This window comes from Cherax quadricarinatus, chromosome 32 (assembly GCF_038502225.1).
Source record: "Cherax quadricarinatus isolate ZL_2023a chromosome 32, ASM3850222v1, whole genome shotgun sequence".
Lineage (NCBI taxonomy): Eukaryota > Metazoa > Arthropoda > Malacostraca > Decapoda > Parastacidae > Cherax > Cherax quadricarinatus.
The window spans coordinates 13,276,866-13,300,197 of NC_091323.1; the positions used below are offsets into that span (position 1 = coordinate 13,276,866).

Here is a 23,332-nt window from a genome sequence, read left to right on the forward strand (position 1 = left end):
AGAGGTAAACATAAGTTTGTGTGACTGACTGCCTGACTGACTTACTGAATGACTTGACTGACTTACTGAATCACTTGACTGACTTACTGAATGACTTGATTGAATGACTTAAAGTTAGACACTCCAGTACAACCATCAACTTCAATACCAGAACCTCTACCATCCACCTCAGCCCAGTAGGACCACAACATAACTCTGCACTCTCTTCACAATCATCCACAAACACCAGTACCCACAATTTAAGGTAAGAAATACTATTATTTCTGTTACATTTGTAGTCTTAAGCAGTAAAAACAACATAATACATCATAAAATGAACTACAATTACATTTTCACTTTTATTTTTGTAAGATGTGGAGGCCTAAAAAAAGTTGTTTGGCATTTTTGGGACTCTCAGGAGCTTAACCCTATTTTTCCTGTAAGTTCTTCAGTTCATCTAACACGGTTTTACCTAACATGGTGTTTTCAGGAACGTAACTACCATGTTAAATAATGGTCTACTGTATTCTAAAACAATTATCAACAGCAGGCAGAAGACATAGTAAAAGCCTATTTAAATAATAATCTTTAATGGTACAAGTAATTACAACTGCAGTTCAAAATAATGCTAAATTCTTACTCCAATCCCTCTTCATTTTCTGAAATAGTAGTATAAGCCTCAACCATTAACTGACAAAATAGGAAGCATTTCTGTGTTGCACACTTTAATGCAACACATTTTTATACAGGCTTTGCTACTTTGCCTACTTTTTTAATCACATGCTGTTGTACTGCCTCCACTAATGGCTGAGAATGTGCCTTCCCTTCAATATTCTCCTCATCAGGACTCTGCGACCTGCAGCCGTAGACATGCGTTGTTTCCATCCGTGACGTAAAATGCGTTTTCTCTCATTCGGTCGTGGGAAGTGGTTTCTTACGTTGGTTCGCCCAATTACGCCTGCAGGAATATTTTATGCTACAAATATGCTGCACCATAGGGTAGAAGCTAAATACTCTCCATTGCTCAGTCAACAGTTCAACAGTAAAGCAAATTAATTAAATGGCCATACGAACACATTAAAAAATAGCAACATTAGTGACCCACAATCTTTTTTTTATATGCCTAAAATGCTGAAGGATCATGTTAATGTCAGGTTTTGTAGTAAAAACTACAAAATCAGCACAAAAATATAATCAAGTCGAAAGGTAAATGCAAGACAATAAGGTTGAATGTTTAATACTCTGGAAAAGACAATTGTGTGCTGTATTCTCTCAGCAGTATGCCTGCTGAACAAGTGTTTACTATGACAACATTTTGCTCTGTGTAGCACTTTATCAAGTCAACCAAAAGCTCTACACAGAACAAAAATGCTGCAACAATAAATGCTTGCTTTACACCTGTCTCTTTTCTTCAACTTTTATTCAAGACATGAAGCCTAACAATTGAGGTACAGTTGACCCTTGAACAATGTGGGGGTTAAGGCTTCTGATTCCCCATGCAACTAAAATTCCATGTATGTATAACTTTTGACTCCTCAAAAACTTAACTACTAATGGCCTACTGTTGACCAGAATCCTCACAAATAACAAACAGTTGCTCAGCACATATTCTGTATGTAATATGTATTATATACTGCATTCTTACAATAAAGTAAGCTAGAGAAAAGAAAATGTTATTCAGAAAATCATAAGGAAGAGAAAACACATTTACAGTGCTGTACTGGCCCGGTGGCCTGGTGGCTAAAGCTCCCGCTTCACACACGGAGGGTCCGGGTTCGATTCCTGGCGGGTGGAAACATTTCGACATGTTTCCTTACACCTGTTGTCCTGTTCACCTAGCAGCAAATAGGTACCTGGGTGTTAGTCGACTGGTGTGGGTCGCATCCTGGGGGACAAGATTAAGGACCCCAATGGAAATAAGTTAGACAGTCCTCGATGACGCACTGACTTTCTTGGATTATCCTCGGTGGCTAACCCTCCGGGGTTAAAAATCCGAAAGAAATCTTATCTTATCTTACTGTATTTATCGATACCGTAAGTTTACATCACCTGTTTACAAGATGAATTGTGTGTCTGTCATTACCTATATCAAGACTGACTTATATGATATAAAGCACTGTAGATATTACATGTATTACTAACACTAAACATCAAAAATAAAAAGATAATATGGAAAAAAAATTCATAATTATGATTTAATTTTTATATTTATTAACACATTGGCCGTCTTCCACCAAGGCAGGGTGGTCTGAAAAAGAAAAACTTTCACCATCATTCACTCCATCACTGTCATGCCAGAGGCACACTTACACTACAGTTATAAAACTGCAACATTAACACCCTTCAGAGTGCAGGCACGGTACTTCCCATCTCCAGGGCTCAAGTCCGGCCTGCCGGTTTCCCTGAATCCCTTCATAAATGTTACCTTGCTCACACTCCAACAGCATGTCAAGTCCTAAAAAACATTTGCTTCCATTCGCTCCTAACACGCTCACGTATGCTTACTGGAAGTCCAAGCCATTCTCGAAGAAAACCTCCTTTACCCCCTCCCCCCAACTTTTCCTAGGCTGAACCCTACCCCGTCTTCCCTCCACTAAATATTTATACACTCTCGAAGTCATTCTATTTTGTTCCATCCTCTCTATATGTCCAAACCACCTCAACAACCCCTCCTCTGGATAATAGTTTTGGTAATCCCAAACCTGGAGTTTACCTGGAGAGGGTTTCGGGGTCAATGCCCCTACAGCTTGGTCCAAGATCAGGCCTCATGGTGGATTGGGGTCTGATCAACCAGGCTGTTACTGCTGGCCATACACAAATTGATGCACGAACCACAGCCCGGTTGGTCAGGTACTGACTTTAGGTGCCTGTTCAGTGCCTTCTTGAAGACAGCCAGGGGTCTACTGGTAATCCCCCTTATGTATTCTGAGAGGCAGCTGAACAGTCTTGGGCCCCGGACACTTATTGTGTTGTCTCTCAATGTGCTCGTGGCACCCCTGCTTTTCATCGGGGGAATGTTACATCTCCTGCTGAGTCTTTTGCTTTCATAGGGAGTGATTTTCGTGTGCAGGTTTGGCACCTCTTCCTAATATCTGCCTGAAATGCCTTGGCATGATAGTGGCTTTCTATGCTCCAATCATACTATGATATGTAAACACACACTGTAACCTTAACAAAGAAATAAAATATTTTATTTTTATTTTATTTAAGAGAGTTGGTAGTATAATCATACATGTACTCTGCTTCCATGGACAAAGTTCTTTTTCTCCACAGACTCCAAACTGCACCACTCACCTTTTTCCCCTTCATCAATTCTATGATTCACCTAATCTTTCATAGACCCATCTGCTGACATGTCCACTCCAAAATATCTGAATACATCTATTTATTTACTTATTTATTTATTTATCTGAACATGATACAGAGGAGTACAAGGAAATACAGTGGTTAAATGTAATATGCCAAAGCCCCTTGTATGCAGAGCATTATGGGCAGGCTTAAAATTAACTTCAGATTAACTAAGTAATGATATATTCAGTGGTAAACATTGTTGTAAACAGTTAGCAATTAAGCACAAATGAGTATTTCAAAGACAGGTCATATGGTTATTTACTGTGTTGCTGAACATTCAGTAGAATGGAGTATTCTGTTAGGTAATATAATTAAAAATAACAAAGTTTGATTGGGTCACAGGTTAAACATTTATGAGATACAATTATTCAGTATTTATTTGGTTATGGCTGAGAAGTGATTTTTAAGAAGAGACTTGAATTTATAAACAGTGTTTCTTTTATATTCACAGGTAATGAATTCCAAATTTTTGGGCCTTTTATGTGCATTGAGTTTTTGCATAGTGTGAGATGGACACGAGGAATATCAAAGAGTGGTCTGTGCCTTGTGTTATGGTCATGTGTTCTGTTGAGGTTGGTAAGGAGACGTTTGAGGGGAGGGCTTATATCCGAGTTAAGTGTTCTATGTATGTAGTAGGTACAATAATAAGTATGGATGTTTTGTATGGTGAGTAGGTTTAGAGTTTTGAATATTGGTGGAGTGTGCTGCCTGTAGTGGGAATTTATCATCATTCTGACTGCAGCCTTTTGTTGGGTAATTAATGATAAAATAGACTAGTATCTATGTACGTACATATATTTTATGAATTCATGATATACCTAACATTATCTTAATTGTTCTGGTTACAAATTTCCAAAAAATTTTGCAATACATTTATTGAAAAAATTCGCGTATAAGTGGACCCACTCAGTTCAAACACGTATTGTTCAAGGGTCAAATGTACAATGTCCAAAATGCACCACATGCCAGTGGCTTTCTTTTGTGCTTAGCAATATTTTATTACATGTAAACTACAATTTGTATACTGCAGAAAAGAAATAAAGTTGTATTGCATGGTACTGTATTGTATTGTACATATCATCAAAACACTGCATATGAAAATTAAAGTGCTTTACAAAAGGAAGAAGAAATTACTTTATCAAAATGGCTAAAGGTTAGCAATATGTACATCACACCAGATTCTCCAGATTATTGAGCTGCAGGCTAAATCATTTTTACATAAAAACACATACACTGCCCCCCACCTCCCTTGTTTATTTATACACAGATGTATGTTGTAACCTTCTATTTTAACTCTGTCATCAGTCACTGCGCCATGTAACCAGTATTCAGAAAAATATAAATATCACTGCAGCTTTAATTTTGTTTGGGCAATAAACTTTTTTCAAGGTTCTTAAAGAGGGCAAGATGGAACTTTGTGAACCATTATCTAACCTTTTTTAAATATCTCTCTTCAAATAGGTGTAGTGTCTGAGATTTGAAAGATGGCTAATGTACAGTAGACTGTTGTTTAACACAGTTTTGTCTTGCACATTTTGGTTATAGCATTACTGAAGAATTGCAGCATATTTTTGTTTAACACTTCGTAAAATTAGTTTAACACGTTTGTGAGAAGGGAAAAAATTTGAGCGTGCAGTCGCCCGCCGGGCGGGATGGCCTGTGGGATACACCATTGAGTCAAGTCAGTTAGTAAATCAGTCAAGTCAGTCAGTAAGCCAGCCAGTAAGTCAAGTCAGTAAATCAGTCAAGTCAGTCAGTAAATCAAGTCAGTCAGTCAAGTCAGTCAGTCAAGTCAGTCAGTCAAGTCAGCCAGCCAAGTCAGCCAGTCATGTCAGCCAATCAAGTTAGCCAGTCAAGCCAGTTAGTTCTTTTTAATTGTACGAACTGACGTTTCATTAACCCCTTGACTGTCGCAACCCCCAATCTTGAGGTGTCTCCTGGTGTCGCAAAATTTAAAAAAAAAAATTATTTTTTCTTATGAAACGATAGAGAATCTTTTCCCGATTATAATGACACAAAAAAACGGAATTTGATGGAAAACTGACAGAATTACGCTCTCGCGAAGTTAGCGACCTCGGCGATATTTACAAATCAGCGATTTCGCCCACTTTGAGCCCTATTTTCGGCTAATTCCATTGTTCTAGTCAACCAAACTCATAGCTATTTCTTTAGAACTCCATTTTTTCTATCGATTGAGTACAAGAAACTGCCCATTTACCAATTTCAACTACCCAATAACGTGGTCAGAAATTTGCAATTTGGCCAATTTCACGAAAATTAAAAAATATGACAATTTCAAAATAAGGTCCATAATGAACAATGCAGACATTCCTGGCTCTAAAATAACATTTTCTTTGTTCATCAGTCACGTCTCCAGGCCCCTCTGATATTACTCTTGCTTTCTATTTTGAATTTTTATTCAAACAAAAAATAGAAGATTTATTGTTATGCAGACTACTGCAATACTGTAATAATTGTACAAATAATGTCAACCCATTCATGACTGCACATTAGAATGGCTAGTTGGACATTTATTGGACAATGACATCATTTGTTTACTTTTGAACATCGGCAAAAATCAAACATTTTCCCTACTTTGAGCTCCATTTACAGGTTCTTTTTATAGTAAAACTAATCAAAATCATCTCTATTTCTATAATATGTTTTCCATTCTATCAAATGAGACCAAGAAAATGAGAATACAGCCATAAATACTATACGAAAATAGACCACAAAGTCGGCATTTTAATTAAAAAAAAAAGGTCAGTTTTTTTTCTCATTATGCACTGCATGCTCCAGGATTTTTTTATATGGTGCACACTGACCGCAGACCCAGTCTCTCACATGTGGGCCTACCAGCTTTCTCCTGCTTGATTTGAAGCCGCTAGAATTTATGAGTATACTCCTACCATCCGACTTACGACCTGCTCGACTTACGACCACTCGACTTACGACCGTGTTTTTTATGCCAAATTTCTGGGAAATAAACAACTATTTGTGTTGTACACAGTGTTTATCCTAAACCTTACAGTATAAAATACAGTACTAACAACATAAAAAGTAAAGTAAAACATGAAATACCAAAATAAAACAATAAAATAAAGTCATTACAAAAATGTTTTGTTGATATTCAGTAGTAAAGTTCGACTTACGACCATTTCGACTTATGACCGGTTTCTCGGAATCAAACTCGGTCGTAAGTCGGATGGTAGATGTATATACGTCAAACACGGTACCTCGTAAGACGTATATGTATGACCGAAACAGTCAAAGGGTTAAGGCCACTCTTAAGCTTATCTAATATCTCAATTTTCTTTGTAATTCCTAGACGTAAATGCTTAAACCTTTTCTTGTCACTTGCAGGAACACTTGTATGCTTTACTGACTGACTGATTTGACTTAGTGACTGACTTACTGACTTGACTGACTGACTGAATGAAGTATTAAAGTTAGACTTTTTCACTGAAGAGGACCCTGAAACTGTGTGTAGAGCAGCTGATGCCTTACCATCAGTTGTATAATGTACTATAGGGTAAAATAGAACAGAAATCCATTACAGAATTTATTCACACTCCAGTACAACCATCGACTTCAGTCCCAGAACCTCTACCATCCACCTCAGCCCAGTAGGACCACAACATAACTCTCCACTCTCTTCACAATCATCGACAAACACCAGCACCCACAATTTAAAATAAGAAATACAGAACTATTACTCCTGTTGCATTTGTAGTCTTAAACAGTAAAAACAACATAATACGTACATCACGACAATGAACTACAATTACATATTCCTTTTATTTTTGTAAGATCCGGAGGTCTAAAGAAAAAGTTGTTTGACTTTTCGGGGGCTTCCAGGAATGTAACCTTATTTTTCCACAAAAGTTTTTCAGTTTGTCTAACATGGCATTTTCAGGAATGTAACTACTATGTTAACCCTTTCAGGGTCGACAGGCCCTCTCAGAGACTTGTTCTCACGGTCGCCCAAATTTCAAAAAAAAAAAAAATTATTTTTCTTATGAAAAGATAGAGAATCTTTTCCCAATCATAATGACACCAAAAGTATGAAATTTGAAGGAACACTTACGGAATTATGCTCTCGCGAAGTTAGCGATCTCGACGATGTTTACGCATTGGCGATTTTGCCAACTTTGAGCCCTATTTTCGACCAATTCCACTGTACTAGTTGACAAAAATCATGAATATTTCGCTAGAACTCCATTTTTTCTATCGAATGAGTGCAAGAAATGTCCCATTTACCGATTTCAACTATCCACTACAGTGGTCAGAATTTAGCAATTTTGCCAATTTCACACAAATTTCAAAAGATGCTGATTTCCAAATAGGATCCAGAATAAACAAGACATTCCTGGCACTAAAATGACATTTCCTCTGTTCATTAGCCACGTCCCAACTCCCCTCTTACATTCTTTTGCTTTCCACTTTGAATTTTTATTCTCACAAAAAATAGAAGATTTACTGTTATGCAGACTACTGCATTAGTGTAAAAAATGGTATAAATAATATCGGCGCACTTGTGAAAGAATATTAGACTCACCAGTTGACGTGTATTGGACACTTAGCATGATTTGTTTACTTTTGAACTTTGGTAAAAATCGAACATTTCTGCTACTTTGAGCTCAATTTCAAGGTACTTTTCATTGTAAAATCACTCAAAATCATCTCAATTTCTGTAATATGTCTGCCGTTCTATAGAATGAGACCAGGAAAACTAGAATACAACAATAAATACCATACGAAAATACAGTGCAAAGTCGCTGTTTTAATCCAAAAACATGGTCAAAGTTTTTTTTTCTCATTACGCACTGTGTGCTGCAGGATTTTTTTATACTGCGCACACTGACCACATAGACCCATTCTTTCATATGTAGGCCTACCAGCTTTCTCTCACTAGATTTGAGGGCGCTAGAATTTAGGCGTACTAGTACGTCAAAAACCCTGGTGCGTAAGCCGTACTAGTACGGCCGAAACTCTGAAAGGGTTAAACGACGGTCTACTGTAATTCCTATTTTTGAAGTAGGTGATAAGTCATAGCCATCAAATTACTGTCCAATTAGCCTGACCTCAAGTGTATGCAAATTATTAGTCAATTATAGCTGACATAAGTTTTCTTGATAAGCATAATTTGATTCATAATATTCAAGATGGATTTATGAGGGGCGTACCTGCCTGTCTAATTTACTGACCTCCTTCAGTAAAGCATCTGAGGCAGTTGAACATGATAACGTACACAATATTGTTTATTTAGATTTCAATAAGGCTTCTGATAGAGTACCACACAAAAGACTATTATTAAAGAAAGTGGCATCTCATGGTACTGGGGAAAAAGTTCTGCCAGGGATTGAGGAGTAGCTGATCAATTGCAAGCAGAATCTGCATACGTAAACAGGATGAAATCAGAGTGGGGACCAGTCACAAATGGCAATCCACAAGAATCAGTTTAGGCTTATTGCTGCTCATAATTTACATTAATGACGTTGATGTGGGAATAACAAGTGTTATGAGCAAATTCGCTGATGACACAAAAATAGGCAGAAGAAGATGTCACTGCACTTCAGGATGATTTAAACATGCTAATGACATGGTCAGAAAAGTGGCAGATTCAGCTGAATGTATATAAATGCAAAGTTCTAAAGCTTGGGAATGTCAATAACCCTAACACTTATAAACTAAATACGTAATATAGAACTTGACCATACAGAATGTAAAAAGGACTGGGAGTTATGGTAAGCAACAACCTGAAGCCAAGACAGCAGTGCCTGAGCTTCCATAATAAGGCAAACAGATTCTAAGCAACAGGAGTCTAAAGGTTTTGCTTAGATTATGCAGCTCAGTTCTGGTCTCCATACAATAATAAAGTATCTTTATTTCTACAAGTACATGTACAAGGTATACAGACCTAGCTGACATCAATGGCATACTGCTATATAGAAAGCTGCTTGTTATGCAGAGCATTGGGCGAATTAGGTCAGTTTTGTCCCAGGATGCGACCCACACCAGTCAACTAACACCCAGGTAACCATTTTACTAATAGGTGAACATAGACAACGGGTGTAAGGAAACATGCTCAATGTTTCTACCCTTGCCGGGAACTGAACGTGGACTCTCGGTGTGTGAAGCGAGAGCTTTTGCCACCAGGTCACGGGCCATATAAATTCATATATAAATTCACCAGAGAACATGCAAAGACTGATGACAAAATTAGTCCACAGCATAAGAAATCTTTAAAGTAAGCAAATTTATTTAAGTACAGGCACACATAGTTACAGAAATGATCATACATAGTAGCACATGTGTAAATTACCTAGGATAATCCAAAAAAAAAGTCAGGTAAAGTGACTTATTGCCACTGGGGTCCTTGTAATAACTTATATAAACCTTAAAAGTTAAAACAGCTAAGTAATTCAACTGTGTGAAAATCTGTTACAATAAAAGGAGATGTACGTACAATACCCGTACAATACCTGTGCTAAATAATAACCTACATGGAGACAAGATGTACTCCATAAATAATGTTCATGTAATTATTTAAATCCCAACAAATCATTTGAGAAATAGAATTTTCTTTATTTAACCCTTTGAGGGTTTCGGCCGTACTAGTACGGCTTACGACCCAGGGTTTTTGACGTACTAGTGCGCCTAAATTCTAGCACCCTCAAATCTAGTGGGAGAAAGCTGGTAGGCCTCCATATGAAAGAATGGGTCTATGTGGTCAGTGTGCATGGTATAAAAAAAATCCTGCAGCACACAGTGCATAATGAGAAACAAAAACTTTGACCGTTTTTTTGGAATAAAACAGCGACTTTGCACTGTATTTTCGCATGGTACTTATTGTTGTAATCTAGTTTTCTTGGTCTCATTTTATAGAATGGAAGGCATATCACAGAAATTGAGATGATTTTGAGTGATTTTACAATGAAAAGTGCCTTGAAATTGAGCACAAAGTAGCAGAAATGTTCGATTTTTACCAAAGTTCAAAAGTAAACAAATCATGCCAAGCATCCAATACACGTCAACTGGCGAGTCTAATATTCTTTTGCAAGTGCACCAATATGATTCATACCATTTTTTACACTAATGCAGTAGTCTGCATAACAGTAAATCTTCTATTTTTTGTGAGAATAAAAATTCAAAGTGGAAAGCAAAAGAATGTAAGAGGGGCCTTGAGACGTGACTAATGAACAGAGGACATGTCATTTTAGTGCCAGGAATGTATTTCTTGTTTGTTCTGGACCCTATTCAGAAATTGGCATCTTTTGAAATTTGTGTGAAATTGGCAAAATTGCTAAATTCTGACCACTGTACTGGATAGTTGAAATTGGTAAATGGGTGGTTTCTTGCACTCATTCAATAGAAAAAAATGGAGTTCTAGCGAAATATTCATGTTTTTTGTCGATTAGTACAGTGGAACTGGCCGAAAATGGGGCACAAAGTGGGCAAAATCGCCGATGTGTCAACATCGCCGAGACTGCTAACTTCGCGAGAACATAATTCCGTAAGTTTTCCATCAAATTTCATATTTTTGGTGTCATTATGATCGGGAAAAGATTCTCTATTTTTTCATAAGAATTTTTTTTTTTTAAATTTGGCCGACCCTGAGAACGAGTCTCTGAGAGGGCCTGTCGACCCTCAAAGGGCTAAATACTGTTTATATTTATATTAATGTGGAGATATCGTAACTATGTCCAGGCTAGATGTAACTATGTACGTACCTCCAGGCTAGATGTAACTACAGCAAGGCTAGATGTAACTACACCCAGGCTAGATGTAACTACGCCCAGGCTAGAAGTAACTATGTCCAGACTATACGTAGCTACGTCCAGGCTAGACATAACTAAAATCAAAATTTATTCATGGGTAGCACTGAAAATGGGTTGGACAAATATTTTTGTTGGTAGAATTGAGTTTTATAAAGACCTACCTAGTATGGGCCATATTACATATATTACATACATACACGTATTACAATACCTGTGCTCAATAATAACCTACATGGAGACAAGATGTACTCCATAAATAAAGTATGTATAGTGGAACCTCAAAAATCGAATTGCTCCCAACACGACCAGTTATGTAAGTGTATTTTTGTAAGTGTTTTTATAAGTGTATTTTTGAGGGTCTGAAATGGACTAATCTAATTTACATTATTCCTGATGGGAATAAATTCATTCGGTAAAGGCACTCGAACAGCCTTCTGGACCGAAGAAAGTTCAATATTTGAGGTTCCACTGTACATGTAATTATTTAAATCCCAACAAATCATTTGAGAAATAGAATTTTCTTTAATTTATTTAAATACTGTTTATATTTATATTAATGTGGGGAGATCATAACTATGTACATACCTCCAGGTTAGATGTAACTACACCCAGGCTAGATGTAACCACAGATACTAATGCCGGAAAAAAAATCCCCCCCCAGTACCAACAATACCACCAGTCTGATGACATTCTTCTTTGCAAATATACAGGGTCTAAAGCCAGCAACAAACAACAAAATACCTTTCATCCGTGGACTGCTTGCAGAGGCAAAGGCAATGTCCGCGGCTTTCACTGAGACCCACATAAAGGATCACTTGGACAACGAAATATGGATCCCAGGTTACAACCTATACAGATGTGACAGAGTGAACAGGCAAAAGGGGGGGGTTGGCCTGTACATTGCAGTCACTTGTTTGCACAGAACTGCTAAATGCCTCAAATGATGTAGTGGAAGTTTTAGCAGTAAAGGTAGAGAACCAAAACCTAGTCATTGTGGTAGTCTACAAGCCTCCGGATGCAACATCCCAGCAATTCCAGGAACAGCTGTTAAAAATTAACCACTGTCTGGAAAATCTTCCAGCTCCTGCACCCAACATCTTGCTCCTGGGGGATTTCAACTTAAGGCACCTAAAATGGAGGAATATAGCAAATAATATTGTTGCACTAATAACACCAGGAGGCAGCTCGGATGAAAACTCACACTCACACGAGCTTTTAAATCTCTGCACAAAATTCAATTTAAACCAGCAAATAATAGAGCCTACTAGACTGGAGAATACACTAGACCTCATCTTCACTAACAATGATGATCTGATAAGAAATGTCACCATATCAAAAACAATATACTCAGATCACAACATAATTGAGGTTCAGACATGTATGCGTGGAGCCCCAGACCGACATAATGAGACTAGTCACGAGGGAGCATTCACCAAATTCAACTTCAATAACAAAAACATAAAGTGGGACCAAGTAAAACAAGTCCTAACCGATATAAGCTGGGAAGATATACTAAGCAACACAGACCCCAACTTATGCCTAGAACAGATTAACTTGGTGGCACTCGATGTATGCACAAGGCTTATCCCTCTAAGAAAAAGGAGTAGATGTAAAATAGAAAGAGACAGGCGCTCCCTTTACAGGCGACGGAAAAGAATAACAGAGCGGCTAAAAGAGGTCAATATATCTGAAATGCGTAGGGAGACACTGGTCAGAGAAATAGCAAGCATTGAACTCAAGCTAAAGGAATCTTATAGGAGTCAGGAATCGCGGGAAGAACTAAAAGCCATAAATGAAATCGAAAGAAACCCAAAGTATTTCTTCTCCTATGCCAAATCAAAGTCGAGAACAACGTCCAGTATTGGGCCCCTACTTAAACAAGATGGGTCCTACACAGATGACAGCAAGGAAATGAGTGAGCTACTCAAGTCCCAATATGACTCAGTTTTTAGCAAGCTGCTAACCAGACTGAGAGTCGAAGATCAAAATTAATTTTTTATGAGAGAGCCACAAAATTTGGTTAACACAAGCCTATCCGATGTTATCCTGATGCCAAATGACTTCGAACAGGCGATAAATGACATGCCCATGCACTCTGCCCCAGGGACAGACTCATGGAACTCCGTGTTCATCAAGAACTGCAAGAAGCCCCTATCACGAGCCTTTTCCATCCTATGGAGAGGGAGCATGGACATGGGGGTCGTCCCACAGTTACTAAAAACAACAGACATAGCCCCACTCCACAAAGGGGGCAGTAAAGCAACAGCAAAGAACTACAGACCGATAGCACTAACATCCCATATCATAAAAATCTTTGAAAGGGTCCTAAGAAGCAAGATCACCACCCATCTAGAAACCCATCAGTTACACAACCCAGGGCAACATGGGTTTAGAACAGGTCGCTCCTGTCTGTCTCAACTATTGGATCACTACGACAAGGTCCTAAATGCACTAGAAGATAAAAAGAATACAGATGTAATATATACAGACTTTGCAAAAGCCTTCGACAAGTGTGACCATGGCGTAATAGCGCACAAAATGCGTGCTAAAGGAATAACAGGAAAAGTCGGTCGATGGATCTATAATTTCCTCACTAACAGAACACAGAGAGTAGTCGTCAACAGAGTAAAGACCGAGGCAGCTACGGTGAAAAGCTCTGTTCCACAAGGCACAGTACTCGCTCCCATCTTGTTCCTCATCCTCATATCCGACATAGACAAGGATGTCAGCCACAGCACCGTGTCTTCCTTTGCAGATGACACCCGAATCTGCATGACAGTGTCTTCCATTGCAGACACTGCAAGGCTCCAGGCGGACATCAACCGAATCTTTCAGTGGGTTGCAGAAAACAATATGAAGTTCAACGATGAGAAATTTCAATTACTCAGATATGGTAAACACGAGGAAATTAAATCTTCATCAGAGTACAAAACAAATTCTGGCCGCAAAATAGAGCGAAACACCAACTTCAAAGACCTGGGAGTGATCATGTCGGAGGATCTCACCTTCAAGGACCATAACATTGTATCAATCGCATCTGCTAGAAAAATGACAGGATGGATAATGAGAACCTTCAAAACTAGGGAGGCCAAGCCCATGATGACACTCTTCAGGTCACTTGTTTTATCTAGGCTGGAATATTGCTGCACACTAACAGCACCTTTCAAGGCAGGTGAAATTGCTGACCTAGAAAATGTACAGAGAACCTTCACGGCGCGCATAACGGAGATAAAACACCTCAATTACTGGGAGCGCTTGAGGTTCCTAAAACTGTATTCCCTGGAATGCAGGTGGGAGAGATACATGATTATATACACCTGGAAAATCCTAGAGGGACTAGTACCGAACTTGCACACGAAAATCACTCACTACGAAAGCAAAAGACTTGGCAGACGATGCAACATCCCCCCAATGAAAAGCAGGGGTGTCACTAGCACGTTAAGAGACCATACAATAAGTGTCAGGGGCCCGAGACTGTTCAACTGCCTCCCAGCATACATAAGGGGGATTACCAACAGACCCCTGGCAGTCTTCAAGCTGGCACTGGACAAGCACCTAAAGTCGGTTCCTGACCAGCCGGGCTGTGGCTCGTACGTTGGTTTGCATGCAGCCAGCAGCAACAGCCTGGTTGATCAGGCTCTGATCCACCAGGAGGCCTGGTCACAGACCGGGCCGCGGGGGCATTGACCCCCGGAACTCTCTCCAGGTAAACTTCAGGTAAACACCCAGGCTAGATATAACTACGCCCAGGCTAGATGTAACTATGTCAAGACTAGATGTAGCTATGTCCAGGCTAGACATAACTACATCCAGGCTCGACGTAACTATGTCCTGGCTAGACATAACTACGTTCAGGCCAGACGTAACTACAATCAAAATTTATTCATGGGTAGCACTGAAAATGGGTTGGACAAATATTTTTGTTGGTAAAATTGAGTTTTATAAAGACCTGCCTAGTATGGGCCAGTAAGACCACAAGTAAGGAGGAACACTATACTACACTATCACTAAACACTGAACTTATTATCAGTGGGCAACACTGTACTATCACTAGGCATTATACTACATCTCACATCACAACACTCTTACACTGTTACACTATTAAATTTCAGTTCTCTTCCATATAAATAAATTAATTCTATACACACACTCCATTATTAACTGAAAATTTGAAGATCACTATTTTTTCAATACATTGATATATTTAGTATAATGGTTCATAATTTTTTGTATTAATATATGATTGAAATTAATAGCCTTTGAAGAGTTTCAAGAGCTTCACTACACTACTTCATTACTCGCAAGCCTAAGAATCCTCAAAAAGCCTTCCATTATGGGACTCAAAACTTGCTGCTTCTTGATGCTGGCAGTGGGAATCATTCTGGAAATGTTAGGGCGTTATTACCAGCTTTTCGATCCATGGGTTCGTGATTTAGAAAAGGAGAGAGATGCCCTCAGAAGAGAGGTTGACCAAGCTACCGATGCTTGCCAGCCAATGTTCTCTTGGATCTCCACCTCAACTTTAGTTGATGTTTGGCGATATGTGAGCGACACCCCAGTACAAGAGACAAGTACTGACAGTGACCTTCAGTTTGATCCAAGGCGCCTGCCCATCTTTGGTCGCATCATCACCACTTATGAATGTTATATGGAAATTCAAAATCTTAAAACACTTCTTCTTGAGGTGACATCACTCTGTCATGAGTGTTCCTCTACTCCCTTCACAATGACTGTTTTGTGTGTCCTCATGTCAATTACAGTGAGTGTCATGGGACTGATTGCACCAGTCAGGCTCTGGAGGAGAGAAACCGGTGATACACTGAAGATGGTTATGGTAGGAAAGCCAAAAACAAGCAAACCTAACAGACGTCACAGAAACAATACATCGGAGAAAACTGACCGGGACCAGACCGGATTAAATAGTAAGCAAAAGAATAGCAAAAAGAAGAAAATTAATGAAATAGAAACAATTGATGACTTTGAACTAGCCTACAGGTTAACTGCCCTCCGAGGTGCCCATAACCAAAAAGGTATATAGAAAATCACTCGCCCTATGAAGGCAGAGATGAATAAAAAATGAGTGAACATGGCCAAGGTGAAAAGCCTCACCAGTGGTAAAAACAAAAGACACACCGGTGTCTGTGTGTGAGTCAAATAATTTTTTAATGAAGAAAAAATATTTTTGTTTAGAGAATTATGATTTAGGAGTTTTATTTATACGTAATCAGTTCCTTTGTTGACATGAAGATATTTTTTGTTCAGATTATGTTGTTGAGGAGATATATATATATTACAATACCTGTGCTCAATAATAACCTACATGGAGACAAGATGTACTCCATAAATAAAGTATGTACATGTAATTATTTAAATCCCAACAAATCATTTGAGAAATAGAATTTTCTTTAATTTATTTAAATACTGTTTACATTTACATTAATGTGGAGAGATCATAACTATGTCCAGGCTAGATGTAACTATGTACATACCTCCATCTAGATGTAACTACACCCATGCTAGATGTAACCATGCCCAGGCTAGACATAACTACGTCCAGGCTAGACGTAACTACAATCAAAATTTATTCATGGGTAACATTGAAAATGGGTTGGACAAACATTTTTGTTGGTAGAATTGAGTTTTATAAAGACCTGCCTAGTATGGGCCAGTAAGACCATAAGTAAGGAGGAACACTACACTATACTATCACTAAACACTATACTTACTATCAGTGGGCAACACTGTACTATCACTAGGCATTATACTACATCTCAAATCACAAAACACTTTCCACTGTTATGGTTATATTCTCGTTTTTGTAGTCATATTTGACAGAATGGAAAACATATTATAGAAATGGAGGACCTTGAAATAGAGCTCAAAGTAGGGGAAATGTTTGATTTTTGCCGACATTTAAGAGTAAACAAATGACGTCATTGTCCAATAAATGTCCAACTAGCCATTCTAATATGCAGTCATGAATGGGTTGACATTATACAATTATTACAATAGTGCAGTAGTCTGCATAACAGTAAATCTTCTATTTCTTGTTTGAATAAAAATTCAAATCAGAAAGCAAGATTAATATCAGAGGTGCCTGGAGACGTGACTGATGAACAAAGAAAATGTAATTTTAGAGCCAGGAATGTCTGCATTGTTCATTCTAGACCCTATTTTGAAATTGGCATATTTTTCAATTTGCATGAAACTAGCCAATTTGCCAATTTCTGACCACTTTATTGGGTAGCTGAAATCGGTAAATGGGCAGTTTCTTGTACTCAATCAATAGAACAAATGGAGTTCTAAAGAAATAGCTATGAGTTTGGTCAACTGGAGCAATGGAATTAGCCGAAAATAGGACTCAAAGTGGGCGAAATCGCCTATTCGTAAATATCGCAGAGCTCGCTAACTTCGTGAGAGCGTAATTCCCTAAGTTTTCCATCAAATTTCATATTTTGGTATCATTAACATCGGGTAAAGATTCTCTATCATTTCATAAGAAAAATTTTTTTTTTTTTCAAATATTTTGCAACACCAGGAGACACCTCAGGATTTGGGGTTGTGACAGTCAAAGGGCTAAGATACTTCAAAAACTTTATTTCCCAAGATGGACACTGTCAGGACTCCTCCAATTTGAATATCTCTCATCTTTTATATGGGCACCGTATATCAACAAGAATTCAACCCTTTACCTATATATTATACAAGACTCCGTTGAGAGGGTATCATGAAGTTCTCTCCTTGGGTTCAGGCAACTGAATTCATTCTCAGGGCAGATATATGAAGGAACTGGGAGGCCTTAAGGGCTCTGCCCAGTGAACCCCACTCAATATTCCAGAAAGTTTAAACTCAAGACCACACAAAGAAAACCAATTTGAGACCTTCAGAACTCCACCGAGAGGGTCATTTTCATCATTGTCTTTTCTGGTGGAAACGTCTTCTCTTTTAAGAACAAGTTTTACAAATATTTCTGTTAATTTGAATTTGAGAAGAACCTGCCTAGTATGGGCCAGGAGGCTTGCTGCAGTGTTTCTCCGAACTTAAGTTTTTAGGAATAGGAGTAAGTCAAGAGTTGATCCCAGGAAGTTAGAGTAGATCCAATTTCTTGGATCAAGAGTACCTCACTGGCATTGCCCCGTGGCCTGGTGGCTAAAGCTCTCGCTTCACACAGTGAGGGGTCTGCGTTCAATTCCCACTGCGGGTAGAAACAGTGGGTTTGTTTCTTTACACTGGTTGTCTATGTTCACAATCAGTAAGATGGGTACCTGGGTGTTAGTCAACTGGTGTGGGTTGCATCCTGGGATAAAACTGACCTAATTTGCCTGAAATGCTCAGCATAACAAGGGTCTTTCTATATAGTAGTACATGTATGTCATTGATGTCAGCTACACCTGTATACCTTGTACATGTACTTGTAGTAAATATTATTATTATTATTATTATTATTATTATAATAATAATAAGTTTATTTCTTTGTAAAGGTTACAATGTGTAATTGCAATTTTGATTTGCTAAGTACAAAGATAGCGACTGTCATGTCGAGGCATTTCGGGCAAACTAATCCTAATACACAGTAACTAATTAAAACTAGATAAGAGAATAGTACATAGTAATTATACTTAAAACTAAACATGGAATAGTGGTTAGCTGTTTTACAATCTAATTTGGACTTAATAAATCTTGTGTATACTTAATACAAAATCTCATTTACAAGGAATGGTGCAGGTGGTAATATATTATGGAATGGCAGAATTAAAAGCCAGGTGGTCACATGATAAAACTAGTCAGTAGATGTTTGGGTGATTTGGTTAATGTTGTGATATAAGATAGGGAGAAGTGATGCAAGGAGGGAAGAGTATATGGAGAAAAAGAGAGAGGTTAAGAGAGTGGTGAAGCAATGTAAAAAGAGAGCAAATGAGAGAGTGGGTGAGATGTTATCGACAAATTTTGTTGAAAATAAGAAAAAGTTTTGGAGTGAGATTAACAAGTTAAGGAAGCCTAGAGAACAAATGGATTTGTCAGTTAAAAATAGGAGAGGAGAGTTATTAAATGGAGAGTTAGAGGTATTGGGAAGATGGAGGGAATATTTTGAGGAATTGTTAAATGTTGACGAAGATAGGGAAGCTGTGATTTCGTGTATAGGGTAAGGAGGAATAACATCTTGTAGGAGTGAGGAAGAGCCAGTTGTGAGTGTGGGGGAAGTTCGTGAGGCAGTAGGTAAAATGAAAGTGGGTAAGGCAGCCGGAATTGATGGGATAAAGATAGAAATGTTAAAAGCAGGTGGGGATATAGTTTTGGAGTGGTTGGTGCAATTATTTAATAAATGTATGGAAGAGGGTAAGGTACCTAGGAATTGGCAGAGAGCATGCATAGTTCCTTTGTATAAAGGCAAAGGGGACAAAAGAGAGTGCAAAAATTATAGGGAGATAAGTCTGTTGAGTATACCTGGTAAAGTGTATGGTAGAGTTATTATTGAAAGAATTAAGAGTAAGACGGAGAATAGGATAGCAGATGAACAAGGAGGCTTTAGGAAAGGTAGGGGGTGTGTGGACCAGGTGTTTACAGTGAAACATGTAAGTGAACAGTATTTAGATAAGGCTAAAGAGGTTTTTGTGGCATTTATGGATTTGGAAAAGGCGTATGACAGGGTGGATAGGGGAGCCAATGTGGCAGATGTTGCAAGTATATGGTGTAGGAGGTAGGTTACTGAAAGCAGTTAAGAGTTTTTACGAGGATAGTGAGGCTCAAGTTAGAGTATGTAGGAAAGAGGGAGATTATTTCCCAGTAAAAGTAGGCCTTAGACAAGGATGTGTGATGTCACCGTGGTTGTTTAATATATTTATAGATGGGGTTGTAAGAGAAGTAAATGCGAGGGTCTTGGCAAGAGGTGTGGAGTTAAAAGATAAAGAATCACACATAAAGTGGGAGTTGTCACAGTTGCTCTTTGCTGATGACACTGTGCTCTTGGGAGATTCTGAAGAGAAGTTGCAGAGGTTGGTGGATGAATTTGGTAGGGTATGCAAAAGAAAAAAATTAAAAGTGAATACAGGAAAGAGTAAGGTTATGAGGATAACAAAAAGATTAGGTGATGAAAGATTGGATATCAGATTGGAGGGACAGAGTATGGAGGAGGTGAATGTATTCAGATATTTGGGAGTGGACGTGTCAGCGGATGGGTCTATGAAAGATGAGGTGAATCATAGAATAGATGAGGGGAAAAGGGTGAGTGGTGCACTTAGGAGTCTGTGGAGACAAAGAACTTTGTCCTTGGAGGCAAAGAGGGGAATGTATGAGAGTATAGTTTTACCAATGCTCTTATATGGGTGTGAAGCATGGGTGATGAATGTTGCAGTGAGGAGAAGGCTGGAGGTAGTGGAGATGTCATGTCTGAGGGCAATGTGTGGTGTGAATATAATGCAGAAAATTCGTAGTTTGGAAGTTAGGAGGAGGTGCGGGATTACCAAAACTGTTGTCCAGAGGGCTGAGGAAGGTTTGTTGAGGTGGTTCGGACATGTAGAGAGAATGGAGCGAAATAGAATGACTTCAAGAGTGTATCAGTCTGTAGTGGAAGGAAGGCGGGGTAGGGGTCGGCATAGGAAAGGTTGGAGGGAGGGGGTAAAGGAGGTTTTGTGTGCGAGGGGCATGCGTGAGCGTGTTTGATAAGAGTAAATGGAGACAAATGGTTTTTAATACTTGATGTGCTGTTGGAGTGTGAGCAAAGTAACATTTATGAAGGGATTCAGGGAAACCGGCAGGCCGGACTTGAGTCCTGGAGATGGGAAGTACAGTGCCTGCACTCTGAAGGAGGGGTGTTAATGTTGCAGTTTAAAAACTGTAGTGTAAAGCACCCTTCTGGCAAGACAGTGATGGAGTGAATGATGGTGAAAGTTTTTCTTTTTCGGGCCACCCTGCCTTGGTGGGAATCAGCCAGTGTGTTAATAATAATAATAATAAGATGATTTTTTTTAGCAGAGTCCTAAATTCATAAGCTGTCTGGGGATCCTTGACCTGTTCCGGTAACGAGTTCCAGATCTTTGGGTCTTTTATGTGCATAGCGTTCTTGCATAGTGAGAGTCTTACTCGAGGGATGTCGAAAAGTGCCTTATGCCTTGTATTGTGACTGTGCATTCTGTTGTAACTGTCGAGGAGTAGTTTTAGGGAAGGGTTTACAGTGGAGTTTAAAGTTCTGTATGTGTAGTAGGCACAATAATATGAGTGTATGTCTTGTATATTTAGGAAGTTGAGTCTTTTGAAAAGTGGTGGGGTGTGCTGTCTAGCACAGGAGCTGGTTATCACCCGCACAGCAGCTTTTTGTTGGATTATTAAGGGTCTAAGGTGGTTGGCAGTGGTTGAGCCCCAGGCACAGATACCATAGGTGAGGTAAGGATATATTACAGAGTGGTACAGGGTAAGGAGAGTCATTTGTGGTGCATATTAGCGTATCTTGGAAAGGATTCCTTCTGATTTGGAAATTTTCTTGGCTATGTGATGGGTATGGAACTGAAATTTAAGATTACAGTCAAGGAAAAGACCTAGAAATTTGCCCTCCGTGTGTCTTGATATAGGGGAACCATTTAACAGTATGTTGAGTTTAATATTTAAAGCTCTGTTGCCAAACAGCATGAAGTATGTTTTGTCTATGTTGAGAGTGAGTTTGTTAGTCATCATCCAAGCATATATCTTTAGCAGTTCATTGTTTACAGTGTTTTCAAGCACAGCTGGGTCTGAATGGGAGTAGACATATGTAGTGTCATCTGCGAATAGAACTGGTGTAAGGAGCTGGGATGCATTGGGGAGATCATTGATGCAGATGAGAGAGGAGTGGGCCTAAGACACTACCTTGGGGTACTCCTACAGCTACAGGTTGGATAGCAGAGTTGACTCCATTTGCATATACATACTGGTGTCTGTCATTAAGATAGGATTTTAGGTAGTCAAGACAATGTCCTCTTATGCCATAATGATTCAGTTTGAGGTGCAAGAGATTGTGGTCAACTGTGTCAAACGCTTTTCTTAGATCGACAAAGAGCCCCAGAGGATATTCATTTTTATCAAGAGCTGTGTATATTAGGTCAAGCATTTGTATAATAGCATCATTCGTACTTTTTTTTGGTCTAAATCCAAACTGGCATGAGTTAAGCATGTTGTTTGATGTAAGGCAGGAGAAAAGTTGTTTGTGTATTATTCTTTCAAATATCTTGGAGAGTAAGGGCAAGTTTGATATGGGTCTGTAATTGTTCAAATCAGTTGGATTTAGACCTTTGTGGACTGGGGTGACCCTTGCTGTCTTGAGTATGGATGGGAAGGTTGAGGATGATATAGATTTGTTAAATATTGTTGCAATAATGGGCAACTTTCCATGAGGGGCAAAATCACTATTATTATTATTATTATTATTATATTATTATTATTATTATTATTATTATTATTATTATTATTATTATTATTACATTCACTGCAAATGCTAGGCATAATACAGCAGCTGGGGAACGGGAGGCAATAAGATTTGATCCCAGGGGAGGGAAGCTAGCTCATTATCCTTGGATCAAAAGACTGTGATGTAGAGAGGGGAAACACTGCAGTAAATATTTTACCAAAAGGAGTTTGCAGACGCAGCAGCAGTGGTGCTTGAGGGGCACCACCACCACCAAGACCAAACACAGGTGTGGGCGTGCTGCTGAGGGCGTGAGGCACCAGTGGGCGTGTGAACATTGTCCTACATGTTCCATAAATACCGCCCACAACGCCAGACAAGTGTGGCAGCCGAAAAACTGAGAAAATAGTGTTCATCTTGGCAGTGTTTCCTTCTCGTTGTGTGGGTTGTAAGAGCTACTGACACCTCTATTTACATTGTCTTCTGAGTCCTTCTGTAATTAATAATAATAATAATAATAATAGTTTATTTAGACATGATATATAATTGTATAAGGAATTATAGAAGTCAAGTAAATACGTAAGTAAAATAAATACGTAAGTAAATACGTAAGTAAAATAAATACGTAAGTAAATACGTAAGTAAAATAAATACGTAAGTAAATACGTAAGTAAAATAAATACGTAAGTAAAATAAATACGTAAGTAAATAAATACGTAAGTAAATACGTAAGTAAAATAAATACGTAAGTAAAGTAAATGCGTAAGTAAATATGTAAGTAAAATATAAGCACGTAAGTAAATACGTAAGTAAAATAAATACGTAAGTAAAATAAATACGTAAGTAA

The 23,332-nt window shown here is 38.5% G+C and overlaps 1 protein-coding gene across 1 annotated transcript; it reads right to left on the reverse strand.

Moving 5' to 3' along the window:
* Positions 1-552: 552 nt before the first annotated feature.
* Positions 553-22,972, reverse strand: mRpL34 (mitochondrial ribosomal protein L34). The gene is made up of 2 exons (XM_070090469.1): positions 22,706-22,972; positions 553-937 (listed from the first exon to the last, which is right to left on the reverse strand). The coding sequence occupies exons 1-2, from the start codon at positions 22,899-22,901 to the stop codon at positions 780-782; spliced, it is 354 nt and encodes a 117-aa protein (XP_069946570.1). The 5' UTR covers positions 22,902-22,972; the 3' UTR covers positions 553-779.
* Between the last annotated feature and the right edge of the window lie 360 nt (positions 22,973-23,332).

Coding starts and splice junctions, on each gene's coding strand:
- mRpL34 (XM_070090469.1), bottom strand. CDS start 22,901: ATGAACACTATTTTCTCAGTTTTTCGGCTGCCACACTTGTCTGGCGTT. Junction 938..22,705: donor GCGTCTGCAAACTCCTTTTG/GTAAAATATTTA, acceptor ATATTCCTGCAG/GCGTAATTGGGCGAACCAAC.